This window comes from Xylocopa sonorina, chromosome 3 (genome assembly GCF_050948175.1).
Source record: "Xylocopa sonorina isolate GNS202 chromosome 3, iyXylSono1_principal, whole genome shotgun sequence".
In the NCBI taxonomy this organism is placed as follows: domain Eukaryota; kingdom Metazoa; phylum Arthropoda; class Insecta; order Hymenoptera; family Apidae; genus Xylocopa; species Xylocopa sonorina.
In genome coordinates this window covers 16,177,529-16,194,490 of record NC_135195.1, presented here as the reverse complement: position 1 = coordinate 16,194,490, position 16,962 = coordinate 16,177,529, and the positions used below count along the sequence as shown (strand labels likewise).

The 16,962-nt window shown below is 37.8% G+C and overlaps 1 protein-coding gene across 6 annotated transcripts in view; it reads right to left on the bottom strand.

Moving 5' to 3' along the window:
- Positions 1-5,922: 5,922 nt before the first annotated feature.
- Positions 5,923-16,962, bottom strand: part of Bap170 (Brahma associated protein 170kD) — a 50,459-nt gene continuing 39,419 nt past the window's right edge. For 2 of the 6 annotated variants that reach the window (XM_076892534.1, XM_076892533.1), the window contains 13 exons: positions 15,412-15,878; positions 14,783-15,297; positions 14,309-14,697; positions 13,922-14,141; positions 13,462-13,852; positions 11,985-12,302; positions 10,934-11,140; positions 8,943-10,855; positions 8,671-8,830; positions 8,430-8,588; positions 7,984-8,061; positions 6,783-6,874; positions 5,923-6,665 (listed from right to left, as the gene is read on the bottom strand). In XM_076892534.1, the coding sequence (XP_076748649.1) occupies positions 6,545-6,665; positions 6,783-6,874; positions 7,984-8,061; positions 8,430-8,588; positions 8,671-8,830; positions 8,943-10,855; positions 10,934-11,140; positions 11,985-12,302; positions 13,462-13,852; positions 13,922-14,141; positions 14,309-14,697; positions 14,783-15,297; positions 15,412-15,878 (5,030 nt within the window). In that variant the 3' untranslated portion in view covers positions 5,923-6,544. The remainder of the gene's footprint in view (positions 6,666-6,782; positions 6,875-7,983; positions 8,062-8,429; positions 8,589-8,670; positions 8,831-8,942; positions 10,856-10,933; positions 11,141-11,984; positions 12,303-13,461; positions 13,853-13,921; positions 14,142-14,308; positions 14,698-14,782; positions 15,298-15,411; positions 15,879-16,962) is intronic. The other 4 variants (XM_076892536.1, XM_076892537.1, XM_076892538.1 and 1 more) reach the window with 4 other exon arrangements.

Sequence of the window (16,962 nt, the reverse complement as noted above, 5' to 3'; positions counted from 1 at the left end):
GATCCGAAGTCTAACGTTACCAATTTAGAATTAAATCCTACAAATATATTAGCTGATTCCAAATTTAGAATAGTAGAAAATTGTCTAAAACCGCGCAGAGAATTTTTCTGGACAAATTCCTTTACACCGGCTAACACGAACGGAAAGCTGATGGAAAATAGTGCATTTGATTATACCGTTTGCAGTAACAGAGCAGAACATCTCTATAACGCGAATTATGAAAACTTCAAAGCATCGATAAATTTTGAGAAAAGTGCTAATGCAAGTTGTAAAGAAACTAACCGTTCTGTATTAAATACGGAACAACAATGCATAGATACTTGTACTGTTTCAAATACAAAATCTACGAATTACACGTCCCTAAATGTTACAAAGGATTTCCCACGTAAAGAATGTGAAAATAAATGCGTAAGTACAATTGACGACGCTTTACATACGCTGCAAAGTATGGTAAAAGAAGCAAAAAAGTGTAACGATAAAGACACAACAAAATTCAACGAAAAAGATTATCAGTTAAAACAAATACGGTGTAAAAATGCCGATTGCAACACAAGTGGGAAGAATGAAACTTCAATGGAACTTAAACACAATGTTGTTAATACATTGGAAATTATGAGACCAGAGTGCATAAAACTTCTACAAGAAATTAAAAAACATACTGAAATGTTGGAGGAACGATTGATCGTTATAAATAAATCTCTAAGAGGTCGAAGAAAATGTATTACCATGGAGAATGGGAACATTAAACAGCAGAAAAATATAAAAACACAGAATCCTGAAAAGAAGAATGTTTATGTACAGGAACCATGCCTATGTGATCATATAAAATATGCTCAAAGTTCATTGTTAAAGTCGAGAAATAGCTATCACTTGCAGCATATTGAAAAGAATGATATAACTCTTCAGCAAGTTGATGAAGAAAACACGTGTGGGAAGGATAGAGTTGATAAATGTCTACAAGAAAACAGTGTTAAATCTCTGAAGTGCTACAACAATGTCCAAATTCAATGTATAAGATCCGCGTCTTCTCATGCATTCGATTCTTGGTCCACTACCATGTCCCGTTTTAGACCATTAGCCACGTCTACACCCGGAAAGGGAAATCTATCGAAAACAAGGGAAAGCCCTTATCACATATCAATTTCTACCCAGACGATTTCTATACCTATTAATGAAAGTTTTGAGATAATAGAAGGTGAAAAAATTACAGCTGAAAAAGCAAATCTATCAGGGAAAAATGAAAGTCCTTGTCACATATCAATTTGTACTCCGAAAGTTTCTATACCCAAAGAATGTTTAGAAATAACACGAGCTGAGAAAGTTACAACAAACGGAATGAAATGTTGTTCTACAGAAAAGAATAGCAAAGCAGTTGATGCAATAAATATGAACGAGGAGGAATTATATTCAACTTACGAGAAAAACGCTATTATTATGTTACTTGTAGGGAATAATGTAAATAGCAAATGTTTAAAGTCGAAATATAAAAAGTCTGAGTTTTTGAATTTTAGACCGAGATGCGTTGCTAATTCATGTACTAGGTTCGATCAAAGATTGATTAAACGTAGACTGTCCAAGCGAAAAATGCAGATACCTATTGTGTTCAAATTACCATCTGTAAGATGTAAAACCGAAGATATTCCGTCGACTAGAAGTAACAAAGAACATTCCACTAAATGCTCAACGAACAGCTGCACATTATCAGATTTAAGAACAGATGTATACACACAATCGTCGAATTTAAAAATTACTACTGCCACTTCAGTTCCTTGTATCGCATTCACCAATAGAAGCAGGATGGAAAATTTTTGTGAGGAAAAAACAACGTCGAAAGAAGGCTGTATACTAAGTTAAACACATATCGATGGAAAAAATGAAAGTAAAAATGAAATGTTGGATTACAGTCTTCTAAATCGAAGTACGTTATTGTGCACAAATTGTGAGATTTCAATTTTTAACTGTTTAACTATCATAATTATATAAATGATAAAGTGTTTAATTATTCACAGGTAAAGCCTGAGTTGTTAGTAGCTGCAGATTAAAGTTTTATATTTTTGTGGATCAGTGTCCGTTATAGTAATATAAATAACAAAAATTATAAATTAAAAGTATAAATTTTAAGTAGACAAGCTGTAAGACTGTATTAGCAATAGCATTCAACAGAAATTGTTATTATATTGTACATGCAAGAAATAAGTTAAGAGAATAGCTTATTATATTTGTTTATATTTTTTACTCGCTGAATCAATAAATTGCATAGGAAAAAAAACAAGTAATTATAAATGTTAGAGATTCGAAATTAAAAAAGAAGGCATAAATTGTTGGAAGGTGCGATATATATAAAGTAACGAGGAAGAAACATAAACAGTGTGTAAAATAATTACTGTATTTAACTCGTTTTTCGGGACACACGTGTTTATGGTAATGTGGGAAAGCGATAAGAAAATTTCTCGAATGTTCACTCGTAGATTGTTGCTCGCCAGTGAATTTTGCTTAATCAGGTACGCTGAGATTTGCTTGCTTCTATAAAAAGTATACATACAGTGCAGTCAGAGAGTAAACGTTCAAACAATTGCGTACGTTCAATTTGAATAGTTCTGCTTTTTTTGTATTTAGTAATTTATTATATTATTCTTTTCATTCCTTTACACATATTGTTATGATCCTCAACGATCGTACGAAACGGTGAACATGTAAACTAGGTAATTACAAATAATAAAAATAAAAAGCCTCTCGATAAGATCTCTCTTCTAAACGTTTAGCTATTCGAATTTGATTTATGTATATATTTATATGTATATTTATACTTATATGTATTTTATATATACATATAGCGTTTATAATCTATATATAAAATACATAACAGAGGCTCGCGCAATGTTCTTCGTCCGTTTTACAATCCGCGATATTTTTAAGTCATCGATTCTCTTCCCTCGATTATATAATCGTTGCCAGCTAGCTCTTTCTTCTCAGCGTCCGCTGTCTATCGAGTCGATAATTACAAAATTTTATGTATATATATATATATACCTACGTCTGTTGCCATTATTCTATTATAATACAAGAATTCCTTTTCTCATTTCGCGCGCTTCACCAGACATATTTAATCTTACTCCTTTAAGAAAAATTTTTTACACAGAGCTCGTGAACATCATGAATGAAGTGCAGGGGTTATGTATAAATATTTATAATTATACAAATACACTTTAGCCCTCCGAATTCCCGCGAATACGATCGTCTTAATAATCCTTTTAATTTCGCGATCCCGCTCAAGAATACCGTGGATAACAAACGTAGTAACGGCAACCTTGACGCTATCTTGTCATACAATCGAACAGATTGGTCTTACAACTGGATGAAAGATGATTCTACATATACAGAGTTAACTCGAAAGTATACAGAAGAATTTTTCTTAATAAAAGATATAGATTTCGAGAAAATTGAATGTGACCGTCTCAAACGTGGCACGAGATTCTTTCCTCGTGTCCGATGGCGAATGGTGTTGGAATTACTTGCTCTCTATAATCTGTTGAAGGACTGAAATCTCAAAAAATTCAACCGTTATTGAAGATATAATAATATGTAATAGGAAAAGAGAAAGAAAGAGAGAGAAAAAAGAGAGACTTACAAATGTATTACTAAAGAATTGAACAGAAATAAGTGACGCAAGAAGTTCAAGTAAATGCGCAAGGGTACAATGTAAATTGAACATACTTCGAATACTGGAAACGGCGCAAAAATTCGTTGCATTGGCAAAACCTGGAAATAATCACATCCACGTATATTAGACGAGTTATTATTAAATTCAATTTCCACAAAAACTAGGCCTTTTATAAAAAAATTTTATTCTACATTTTCGATTTATTTTTACATGTAGAGTCATGTGCCACCCGTCCTACCAAAGTCTGTATAAAGTGGCTGAAAAAAAGTATTCATACATTGCTTACTTTTAACGTCTACCATTGCAAGTGTCCCCTTTAGCAAAATTGTTAATAAAAAAAAAAAAAAAAGGAAGTAATCAAGTATGAACAGAAATTAAACTAGACGTACCCTCGAACGGTGTAAAAACTTTGTTACGTATGAATATTTTTCTCAGTCACTGTATTCTCGTTCGTTTTTATTCCCTTTTAACATTTATGGAAACGAAAAAAAGAGACTTTTTTTCTTCAGTTCGAATTACAACGACAACAGATCCCAAACGAAGAATTGTTCCTCTTTCCGTCGATTTCGCGAGACAACCGTAATTACCATTTCATGGTACACTTTCTTTCGTTACCTCGTTTTGTACAGCTTATGATACAAAGAAGTCGATAATATTTCGTTTATGATTTAAGATAAGAGAAAACGAAAAACCCTTATCGTCACGCGCCGCGAGAATCACTTATCCTTAAGATGGTTGTTATGAAAATTCGCAGAAGCATTGGGATTTCAAGTAAAGGCGTTTTGTCATACGAAATAACAAAAGATATGAATAAGCATAATTTATCTCAACAACAGTCTTCGAAAGAAATAAAAAGAAACAAATGGAAAAACATCTGATCGTCAAACTATTTAGCAAATTTTTAAACCTTTGCTACTTTTATGCTTTCTTTTTTTAACTGAATATAATCAATGTTTAAAACAGAAACGTGCAAGACAATATTTTCTTTTTATTATTGATCGTCAGTTATCACTTTCAAATAACGCCCAAATTCACTCCTTTTGAGTTAAATCAAGATTATCAAGACAGTTCCGTCATTGTGGTAAATTGTTAAAAAAGCAAATACAGAAAATTGAAGAAATCGTAAATGACTGGTATGGAAAGCATTTCTTCTAATTTCTCTTCGTCTATCTATCTTTTGTTTAGTGCTGAAAATTTGTAGAACACTGGCTTAAAGATCATTTTAGGCCTTTCTAAGTTCCCAAGTATAAATATACTTACATTCGTATCTCTAATAATACACAGACAACTCGGAAGCAATAATTAATCTGTGACTCGATCGAATCTTAATATCTGTGTGTATTGTAGCGTTACATGGATGCTTCTCATCGTTTCTCGGCTGTTCGCGGTTCAGCCAAGCCGGATTAAACCGTATTTTAAATGTACGTAATTAGATGACAACAATAGCGCGATCGAGGAAACGATTCAACACGACACGTTCAGTTTGTCCCGAAAAAGTATAAAAATTTCTCTAATTAGAGTATCTCTTCATTTAAAAGGGAGCGTACAGTTACGAAAACACGTGGTAATTATATGTTCCGTTTTCTACATATATGTTCCTATTTCTCAGTAACGAGTAGATGTGTTTAAATACTCGTTTCGCATTTTTCTCATATGAGTAACTATGTCTTGACGAAAATATCGGAACGCAGAAAAAAGATAAGAATTTCACGGGAACACTTTATATCTGACAATATTAAAGTTTGTAAAACGCTTTGATCGAAATATAGTTGGTCATATGGGAAAAATGAAAACAAAAATTAGCTTAAATCTATCCACCGAGTACTGTTGAAGGAAGAACATAAACATAGTAATTGAAACATAGTTAACACGTGCAGTATCCCCGTTTAAAGTTACAAAAGTTGAACGAACAGCTAGGAGTTCGAAAGTTAAAAGCGATCTAAAGCAGAAGAACAAGTTCTTAGATTTTTCTATCAGATGGATTCAGGGTCGGAATATGTCATTATCATCATCATTATCATCGTTATCATCGTATTATGTGCGACGATGTCCTTATTAACGTTGGTCTTGACACAATATGATTACTCGATAATAAAACAAAAGAGAGACGATAATATAGCCATGTAATTGCAATATGCAATTATATAAGCAAAATCATAAAGTCCTAACAAATACATTTCATAAAAAGGTTTTCTTTACATTCTAGGTTTTCTTGTGGTGACTTATGAAAAACATACAATAATAATATTAATAATAATTAATAATAATAATAATATAATATAATATAATAATAATATAATATTGATTGTGTGTAATTAACTATAACGTCCATAAAGTATTTTTCTTCGCCCTTCCATTTTTTTGTACACGATTACTAAAAACATTTCTTCCGCTTCTTGTTGAGAAAATAAATATTAATATTAAATTTGAAATATTATCTCGTTTTTTGTTTGCTTTTTTTCTTTCTTTCTTTCTTTTATCACTGATCCGCAATCACTTCATCTACTGTCTTTCGTTCGTGTTAACTAGTTACAGTACATTGTTATAGTCTAAATCGGCAAATCGACTTGCCTAGTAAGTTTATAGGCCTCTTTTAATAATTATGGAACATTGCCGTATCCTCTTCTTTTCTAATTGCATCCTCTTCACCATTAATACACCTTCTTTGCATTTTCTCCTCTCCTTTTTCCTTATTAACGCACGAGCACACTTTTCCTTTTCTTTTCTTCGCAAAACGACATTTGCAAACTCTTCGCATCTTTCTCTATCGTACCTCTGTTCTCTCACTTTACACTAAAATTCAAAATAAGCGAGTTGATCGCTGCTCGCAACGTGAAAAGAGCTTTCTTTTTTTTTGTTTTTTTAGAGGCCTGGTTCAAGAGGTCACCTATGGTTACTGCTGCTTTGATCGTTCATATCGTACAGAACTTGTGCGATTGTTCTCGATGATTCGACGTTACTTAATGCCACACCTGCCAAGTGTGGTTCGTACGCTCTAAGATGCCTGAAAAATAAAAAAAAAATTTTACTAATCACACTTACAAAATATTAGCTACGGATACTTAATCACGATTGCTATTTCTACTTTGTACCAATATTAAGTAACAATAGGGAGCTTTACCTTCTGCCATGTGTTGAATATATGACTAGGTTACGAAGAATAAGAGCTGCTGTCAAGCGAATACTTTTGGTCACTGGACCTTCGTTGTCATCCTGTTGAGAAATCATAAAGCAATTAAGGACTTGAAACGTGGTTCTAGATCGTCTATTATTGCGGTAAAAAAAAATATCTAGTCACACTTTTAAGTAACACTAAAACAAATATAATACGACAAAAATATGGCAATTATTTAGTGATCGAATTAATTAGTTGCAAACAGCTTCGGACATTAGTGAAATACAATTATGAATAACAATATGAGAACACTGATTCGGGGAATGATGTCGCGTGTGAACTGATTACACAAAATATTGGTATTTCATCTTCTAATACTACAACTGAACAGCATCCAGTTGTTTTCTATGAACGAAGAGACTGTATTTTGGTACTAACGGGCAATCCAGTATAACATAAATTAATCACAGCATGCTTTGTATAAACAAAATAAAACACTGTTTCTAATCAAATCTAAAAAGATCACGTATAAAAATATGTTTATACAAGCTTACTATATAATGATAGCTCTTTTTGGTGCTAAAAATGTTTATGTATTCAAGAATAGATACTTGAAATAGAATAACGTTCCATCTGTATTCTATTTGCAAGCATATAAACTTCATCGTATGTGATCGTATGTAATCGGCACCAAGTAATCCAATATCCTAAACGTATTTCTTTCCTATATTCAGGACTTATGCAAAAATAAATGTTACTGTTCAGGTCCAAGTAAAGTAATTAAATATTTAAACCTATAATTAATGCTAAAGGTGGTTCTTTCTGCGTCGCAAGCGTAACAAATATTCTACCATTATGCTGCGCAAGATAAATATTAAACCAACACCCTCCATCATCATGAATACACTTCAAATGCGTGAACACATACATTATAGTACAGCGGGACTCTAGCTACGAAATGAAACTAAAATGAAATCCATGCTAATATAAAACACAAGGTTTTTATACACCGTGAAACGTAAAAATTAAGAGTATAAAAAAAATAAAACAAGAACAACAACAACAATAAAAACAGCGTACGTTGCGAAAAACAAAAGAGAATGAAGCGCAAAAAAAAAAAAAAATAGGCGACAGGAACAGCGCACAGGGGCTGTGGACTGTGAACCGTGAATCCTTTTCTCTTGTCAATTTTGGAACACGTTTTTACCTGTTCTGGTGGAGGATTTTGCCCAGGTCTGGGGGAAGAAGAGCTTGAGGTGGCTGCAGCGGGCTTGGTCGGCCTTTGCTGCTTCGCCAAGAGAATAAGAAATTTCATTACATTAACAAAACTCAATAGACTCTATGAACCGTGGGACTATAAAGGGATTCTCCGAGATATCGACACAGATTATATCGTTAAACGCGTTAATCTCAGACATGTGCGTAATAGTTTTAATGCATTTGTTATCCGCATGACAGAGAAGTGTTTTGTGCTCTTTTTTTCTTTTACATCGAAGTTACTGTCTCACTTATAGCTACTTGCATTACTGTAATTAGACTGCGGACGCTTATGGAAATTTATATATATATATATATTTATGTATTCCATAAATCCGTAAACATCGGCAGACTAATTGCAAGGTCTCTCGTGTAATTTCATATCATCTTACTAACCATTAGCTCCTTTGGATTTACGAATTCCAAGGCGTGCCGCTTAATAGCATGGAATGCTGCGTTCGGTGCATATCCAGGGTGATGAGGAGTTGGCGGTGTCGATGTCGAAACTTCGGTTTTACCTGTTACCGTTAACTGTTTCCTCCTCATCGACATTGTCTGCGGGACCAATGAATTGCCATTAGACGCTCAAGTTGTTTTGCAAATGATTTTGCTCAGAGATAAATAATGCTATGCTTACCTCCGCGTTACAATGCCTATCGTACAAGTGGGTCATTAACGAAAATCTACGTCTCTTCAAGGCATCGCAACTTGACCAAAGGCATAATATTTCCTCCCCGCCAGTGGGACAATGTGCCTCGCACACGTGAAGGTAAACTTCATGCGGTGTTTTAAATTGCCTATAATGGTACAAGAATATTTACGTTTTTACACGACTCTGTTTTTTATATACTTTCTGCGTGTATATTAAAGTAGTATTATCTATAGTTAAGATAGGACTCGAACAATTACCTCAAACAACCTCGCCATTCGCAAAGATAGGCGTTAGGATCGATTTTGATGGTGATAGTCTTCTCCGTTTGATTTTGACTCGTAGACGGCTTGGATTCCGGCTCCGTTGAGGAACTAACAGTTTTCATCAGCTTAACGGGCTGTTTCGCGACCAATCCGTGCGTAGCCGCCGCTTGATGAGGCGTGGTGGGTCTGGTGGGCGGCGGTGTGGATGCAGGAGTCGGTGTCACCACCCTCGATGGCACACTGGTCGATACCGGTGTTTGTTGAGCCATCGCGGGGATCGTGACGGTGACAGTGTTCGGATTCGTTTGCGCCACGGAACTGTTTACTATTATGGAAGTCTGTGGAATTGTGCCTGACGTTGGTACCAACGGCGGCGGAATATTGCCAAGGGCGGGACTTTGCAAAATGGGCCGCGAGACTTGCGTAACAACAACCTGTTGCCCTTGAGGAGTGACCGCAACCATCTTTTGCTGGGTCGGCTGCGTAGCTGCTTGAGGTTGCAGAATAATAATTGTTTTCGCACCTGTACCTTGTTGCTGGGTCGTTTGAGCTACTAGTACGGTCTGCGCTTGACCCTGAACCAACGTTGTCTGCGGTTGCGCCAGGACATAATTTTGACCGGGCACACCGCCAGAAACAACGTACTGTAATTGACCTCCTGCCCCTTGTTGCAATAAAACTTGCGGCTGCGGCTGTGCCTGCCTGCCCTTCACTGCACCGGCTGGTATGATTACCTGATTATTCGGTTGAATCGTTTGTTGTACCACTATTTGTCTGGGAGCTGTTACGATTAGCTGCTGTTGGTGCTGTTGAGGTTGTGGCTGTGGTTGCGGTTGTTGCTGGATCTGCGGTTGTTGTTGCAGCTGGGGTTGTGGTTGCGGCGGTAACTGCTGCGGTTGTGGTTGAAGCTGTTGTTGGTGTTGCACCTGTGGCTGTTGGGCTGGCTGTTGTCGTGGCTGTTGATTGATTTGATTAACGAATATGTGGGGCTCCTGTTTTATCACGGGAGGAGATTCTTCCTTAACGTTCACGTTCTCGTCAAGGTCCGTCTCGTCTCCTATGCAATCCGCGGCCAGAGCAGCGTAAAGATTCGCGGCAGTAGAAGAGACGGTCGCTTTCTCGCTGTCCTTGTCATCGTCTTGTTCCTCAGATTTTATACTCGAGACAGTGGATTCGGCGGTTGTCGAGTCGACAGCGGGGTCCGGCGACATCGTGCCGTTGGAATATTTCACTTTCTTCACGTCCACCTCATCGGATTCGCTGGCAGTTCGTTTTATCCCCCTAGGCGCTTCGATCAAGGTATCCTCGGATACTTCCGTCTGTATAACGTTACCCTCGTCTACTTCAGTTTTAATCTTAATGTCTGTAGGAGATTCTTTTAGTACTTTCTTAATGTGGTTTTCCACTAAATCCATTCCCTTCTCGTTTATCGAATTTTTTCCTAAAACACCATTCAGAAGCGGTTCTTTGTCGACTTTTCTATCCAACAAGTCTACAAGCATCATGCTTTGCAAAGGTTTCTCTTTAGACGTTACGCTGGACGAATCTTTCGAGGACCCATCGTCCTGCGCGTCGATGTCCATGTTGCTGGGCGCGCCGTTTAACAGTATCCCTTCGAAACTCGTCAGAGAATTGTCCTCCTCTACGCCGACACCAGAACAATCCCTACTGCCACCGATACCACTGCTAGACGCCAATGAATTGTTCGTGGAATCCGAATCCTCGGCGATTGATGTGCACGTTGATCGTTGACTCGCTTTGTTCGCCATAGCCACGGTTATTGCAGTTGGAGGCCGACAAACTTTAATGGTTGACGATATGTGATTCTCGGTTGAATTCAAGATCACGGTGGAAGAAGTTGTCGATGTTGCGATTTGATTGACGTTTTCATTATCACTTACTTCAGTCTAAAAACAAAAATTAAAATTTTTTAATGCAGAGGAATGAAAAGGTTTACGACTTGCCATACAAATATAAAATCATACCTTGTCACAATTATTAGTCATAATAAATTTGGCTCCGTTGAGCCTCTGAATCTTTTTGGCAGGAATGGGTGTGATAGCTGGCTTTTGCTTCGTGTTGATGGGAGTCTTTGGGAGTATTGTTGTCGAAGTAGTCGTCGTTGCAGTAGGCTGCGTTAGATTAGTCAACTGTTGCTGCAGTAGCCTCTGTTGTTGCTGACGTTGCGCGACCTAGACAAGCAATATAATGTAGGCTCGCAGACAAAAATATCTTTTATTCTCTTTGAAAACTACTTTCTGTACTTTTTTTTAATTATCGTAGAAAAAAAATAATAATTGAAATCATGAAAACCATGCTCTGTTAGTAAAATACAAAATACTATTATTTTGATTGAGTTCAAGAGATAATCACTTAGTTAAATGTTACTTGAAAATTGTAACTCATCTAGATACACAAGTGATAAAATGATCAAGAATCGTTTCATTTAAACTTGTCTTCAAAACTAAAGAACACAAAAAAAAGAACGGCACAACGAAAACATAATCCTTATAGCTACTTTAGAACGCAAACATTAAGAAACTCTTTAGAATCAAATATGTTAAAAACATACATCCACTAAGTACGATTCCAAATGCGATCTTATCCTGTAAAATAGTTCTTCTACAATACAAGTATATATTAATTTAAATTCAATTTCGACTTGCATTGCATTGTGTTCAACATGATAATTCATTATCGCATAAACATGCTTCAACTCGTATACTCTGTTCCATCAAGTAGAAAGTATATTTTTATTCATCCTACAATTACGCTCTGTACTAGAATGCTTTCCAAATGTCCAGAAAATAACTTTATAACGATATTAAAGATAAAATTAATTTGTTTTACTAGACAAGATCATTGTCAGACTTGTACAAGACGATGATGTGAAAGTATAATAATGATTAACATCAGAATACTATTTTCTTCAAAGGCATCTTGTACATCAAAAACTCAAGGTCTTGCTAATAAACTAAAAATAAAAGGGAGAGAACAAATCCTACAGTTTTCATTGTTAATGTACAACAATGATACCTGGTTGCTGGTTATTAGCTGGTTGGCACTGATGCTGGATGCGATGCTAGCAGTAGTGTTTGTTACGCAGGCAGTAGGGGTAGACACACAAGTCGCAGCAGTACTGGGCATGCAGTCGCTGCTGACCGTTACCTTAGTAGCCAGAAGGCTTTTTATTATGGAACTGGACGTGGTACCACTTCGATTATCTTCCTTTGCAACTACCTGGACAGCTTGACACTGTTGCTGTATTTGTTGCGTCTGTTGCTGCGGTTGTTGCTGCGTTTGCGAGCCACTCGATAGCAACGCTTGGCTCAAGTGAGGATGCGACACTGACACCTAATCAACAATGATCGCAATGTAATCTTGTCGTCGTTACAGTACATCACCAAATGTAGCGCCAATTGTACTAATATGGAATAAGCATCTAGTATCAAACACCGTTCCTGAAAATTTGTTGTTCCACGAAAGAACTTTTTAAACAATATTATGCGTACCAAAGTAGAAAACAAAATGCGTTCCATATTAGGGCAACTGATACCTCGCTACTTATAGCAAGAAATAATTTATTTGTTCACAATTTTAATAAAAATTACAACAACGGAAAGTTAGACTGATTTAATACTTTCGTTCAAATATTTGTATTGTAATATAATTCGTATGTTAGGTACGTGATAAGATATGCTGTAATGATTTATCTGGGCATGAAACGAACAATTTTCAATGTTGATAACAAAAGTTTTATAAATTGTGAGCAAATGTATATTGGAACGAAACTAATTTTTAATTGTATGAACTTCATAAAGCATAATAGTTGAACATTATTTTGTAGTAGTACTTTGTTCGTTATTAAGCATGATACATGAATTTATTTAGAGAATAAGTCGAACTTATATTTATTGTAGAAGAAGACAGCGAAAGTACCGTATTATACTAAGAGACGTACTATTTTCGTATGAGAAACATGTCAGTCAAAGAATATATATTTAAGAAATGATAGATCTGCGTTGATCATGCAACAATAACTTTTTAGTCATAAAACAGAGAAATCGTGTGAATCTGAGGGATGATACTTCGTATTTACATTCAGCAAGTTTCTTTGTTCCATTATTATTCGTCGGTCTATAGTCAAGTCCTGCTTATTCGAAACAAAAAAAAAATCAGATTTCTACATACACGCTATATTCCATAATTCAGTCCTGAAAAGGAAAGTTTTGAAATTTTGCAAAAGAAATCGATTAAAAGAATATATTTCAATAATCTGGACTTCACTATTCGCAATACTTTACTATTTGTAATGTGCATGCACGTGTAGCAGCGATGGGATGTACGGGACATCATGCAAAATGTAGTTTTTGTTAAGGAAAGCCCATATACATATATATATGTACATATATATATTATGTAATAGCGTAGTGAAACCGTAACCTAAGTAAGAACCAAGGTATGTCATGAGTGGTAGAGAGAATGGTAGAAAAGCTTAGGATTTTGGACCCACCTGACTTTTAGAATCAACCTTGGTGACTGGATTTTGGGATTGTGTCGTGGTATTCGAGGTACCGGATGGTGGTTTCGGGGGAGCAGACAATTGGGCTTTCAGGATGGGTGAGGCTGGGGTCGGGGTTCTTAGAGGCCCAGATGCAGGATTGTCTAGGGCCGTGCTATCAGGAGCAGGACTTATACTCTTGATTGTACGCTGTTGTACGGGAAGCACCTTTACTGGCGTTGTGTTGACCGCTGGAATTGGAGCTGTGTTAGTCCCAACCGCAGTTTGGCTCGGATAAGTTACTTGGGGAGGTGTGGCCCGTACTCGGATTCCTTCATAATACTGAGTACCGCTTGTTTCACCTTTTAACGGATTTGGTCCGACGCTTCCACCAAATACAGATCTACAAGAGATTAATTTCCGTAAAAAAAAATCATCTCAAATGGTATGTGTAATATTATTAGACATTTACCTAACACATCTTGGAAAATGAAGCGGTGCAATTACACCTCTTCTACCAATTTTTGTGCAGCAACCAAGATACTTCTTGTATAACTCTTCTTGCTCTATACGTACACCAGGTGTAAGTTCAAAGGTAGCTCTCAACCAACTCAAAGCGAATTGCTCGTTCTCTTGTATGATTTGTTGATGTGCATGTTGTTGTTGAAGCGAATTGTTCGTCTCGACTGCTTCTAAATATTCGTTACAAAGAAGAACAATATTAATTAACGTCGTTCCTCTCCATATTTTTTATGAACGTTTGCACAACGACATAAACCATTCAAAGTATTTAAAGTTACTAATAAACCAAATAATATTATAGTGCAAAGTTGAGCAGTGGGATTATTTTCGCGCGTACTGTGCGTTGTAGATTTAGTCGCAGTCGCAGCTGGAGTGGTGGGTCGCGAAGGTGCTGGGCTAACAGGAGCTGGTGTCGCGGTAACCGTGACCGGTGTAGTTGGCACGGAGGAGGAGACCGTCGCAGCTGGGGCAGCAGCGGTGACCGGAGTATTCTGAGTGGTACACGAGGGTGCCGGTGTCACGGTAGACACTGTCTCGATCACTCTCATCAGAATACAAGCTTTCGGGCCGTAACTCTGTGCTTCCACAGTGACAAGGGCGACTAACGTGTCGATAGCCCCGCGTACCCGCGCGACGCTAGTACATGGCCTTTCACCCAACGAAGTCAAAGCGTACAAACACTCCAAGGTATACACTAAAAGAGCTATGTCGTTCAGAGCTAAAAACCTGCGAACAAACACAATATCCCCGGTTACAATAACGTACACCGTCCACGATGCACGTTTTCAAAGATATTAGGAGCAACGTTCACCTGCATATAAGTTCATATACATTGTCTTCTAATCCAAACGTAACAACTTCTTCATTGCTGTCTTGTTGGCTAATTTTATTAAGCACCTCCAAGCAGGAAATAACGATAAACCTGTCTTGGGATTCAATTCCCTTCGCCACGCACGACAATACGACGTCTGTTATCCTCTCGCCGGCCTCTTTCAAAATAATTTCGTTCGCAATGTTCCCTAATATGTCGAAACCGAGCTGATGCAAATTACTCCACCTTGCCCTCACGCAGAGTAACACGAATCGCAAGAAACACCGATTCCTTCCTAGCACGGCCGCGTTCTCCGGCGTGAAACTCAGATTCCGCAGGATAGAAGCTATCTGCAGGACGCGCTGCCCGTAAGGATCCTGCGTCCCCAATGTTCGTCCGACACAAAACAGATCTCTGTCCTCCTCTTCGAACTTTATCGAGTTTTGGTTCTGATCCTTCAGATTTTCATCCTGATGCGACCCGATCGGATCCAATCTCGGACAATCTGGAAGCACCTGCGAACGTAAAAAAGATTCCCTTAAACTTCGTCGATCTCAAGGATGAATCTACAAGACGTAAATAAGAGTCTAGCGATTGTGGCAAAGGCAGACTGTCCTATTCTATCTTACCCCGTCGACGTCCATCGACGTAGAGGGCTCATCGTTCTCTGTCGCCGGGGCGGTTTTGTTCTGCTTCTCTTTCTCCAAGATTTTCCGCCTAGAGAAGGTCTGCGGGCTGCTGGTGGGCTTCTTCATGAACGTCCTCTCGTTCGTCAGATCTATCACGTCCTGGGAGTCGAGGACGTCCGACCAGAACGAGTTGATCGAGTAATTCCTGACACGCGAGTAGACCTCGATGAAGAGCTGTCGCGTGCCTGGCGAGTCGAACACACCCGCGTGGGCTAGGAGTATGTTCACCAGACGGGGATACTTGTCGAGACGTAGGATGTGTTTCCCCTCGTTCGATAGCAACGTGCAGACGTTGATGGCGAAGTCTTGCTCGTTCGGTAGCGGCGAGAGGAGCGACAGCGCGAGCTTGTCGTAGTTCGATGGCTTGTAGAGATCCGAGGAAAGGCCGTTGTATTCACGAAGAGATTCTGGAAGGAACACGCGTCGGATAAGAAATTAATACGAAAGGAACACGTCAAGTTCGAGGTATCCTCGTATCGTTACAACAAGATATTTAACAATACGCAACTTCCTTGTTTATTGAAGTTGCCAATTTTCAAAAGCAATTAGTGTAACGTATATAAAAATAGACTTTCTATGTATGTATCGCGAATGTTGCAGTTAAACTATCGAGAAATGTCGGGTGAGATATACTGAAGTGTTATGTCACGAAAAATTCATGAATAAAGACTGGAGAATCCGGTGGTAGCTGACCGGCGAGGCCTCGTGCAACTGGTGCGATCGACAAATCACGGGTGTAAGTAGGTTGTACTCGGTCAGGGTCAGATTTCTACAAAGCGGCGAAAATATCTCGGCCATGCGGGAAACGTGTGTACGCGCGATTTTAATCAACGAATTACACTAATCGACACGATTCTTTTAAATGTTTCATTTTGTAGTTATCGCATTAGACAAAGGGGATTGGAATCTGTGATAAAGGTTCGTTCTTTCAAAGGAAACTTATCGTTTGATCGTGCAAAGATAAATACTGTAATCGCAGACATTTTGGTATAGAAACATTTATTAAAAAAGATAGAATTGATCTCTAAGTTGGTCATATCTCGAACTCGAAGAGAATCATGTTTAATTGTTGATATACGTTACGGAAACGGCCTGAAAAAGCTTAATTATTGTGTCTATTTCGTACAGCGTCGTACAAGCGTGTCAAGGAATAGTTCTTTTAAACAACGCGGTATGCAATACGAAGTTCGTGCGAACGGTTCGAATGGGCTGGAAACTCGGAATATTATCGCGAATCGCGGTAATCTTTTTCAGCTGCAAAACCACGATCAATATCGCGAGTCCCGGGAGAAATGCTACCTTTCGCCGGAAACTACGGAATCTGCCGGCGGAGGGAGAGAGGAAGAGAGAGAAGGTAGGAGTGAAAAAGCGAAAAACACGCGCTGAAACCTGGAGAAAAAGGATCCGCTAATAAAATTCTGCTGCGTCAAGATTCTCTCGTGTTTCTTATCGAACAAGGCGATGAAATGGATGAATCTATCTTGCAAACAA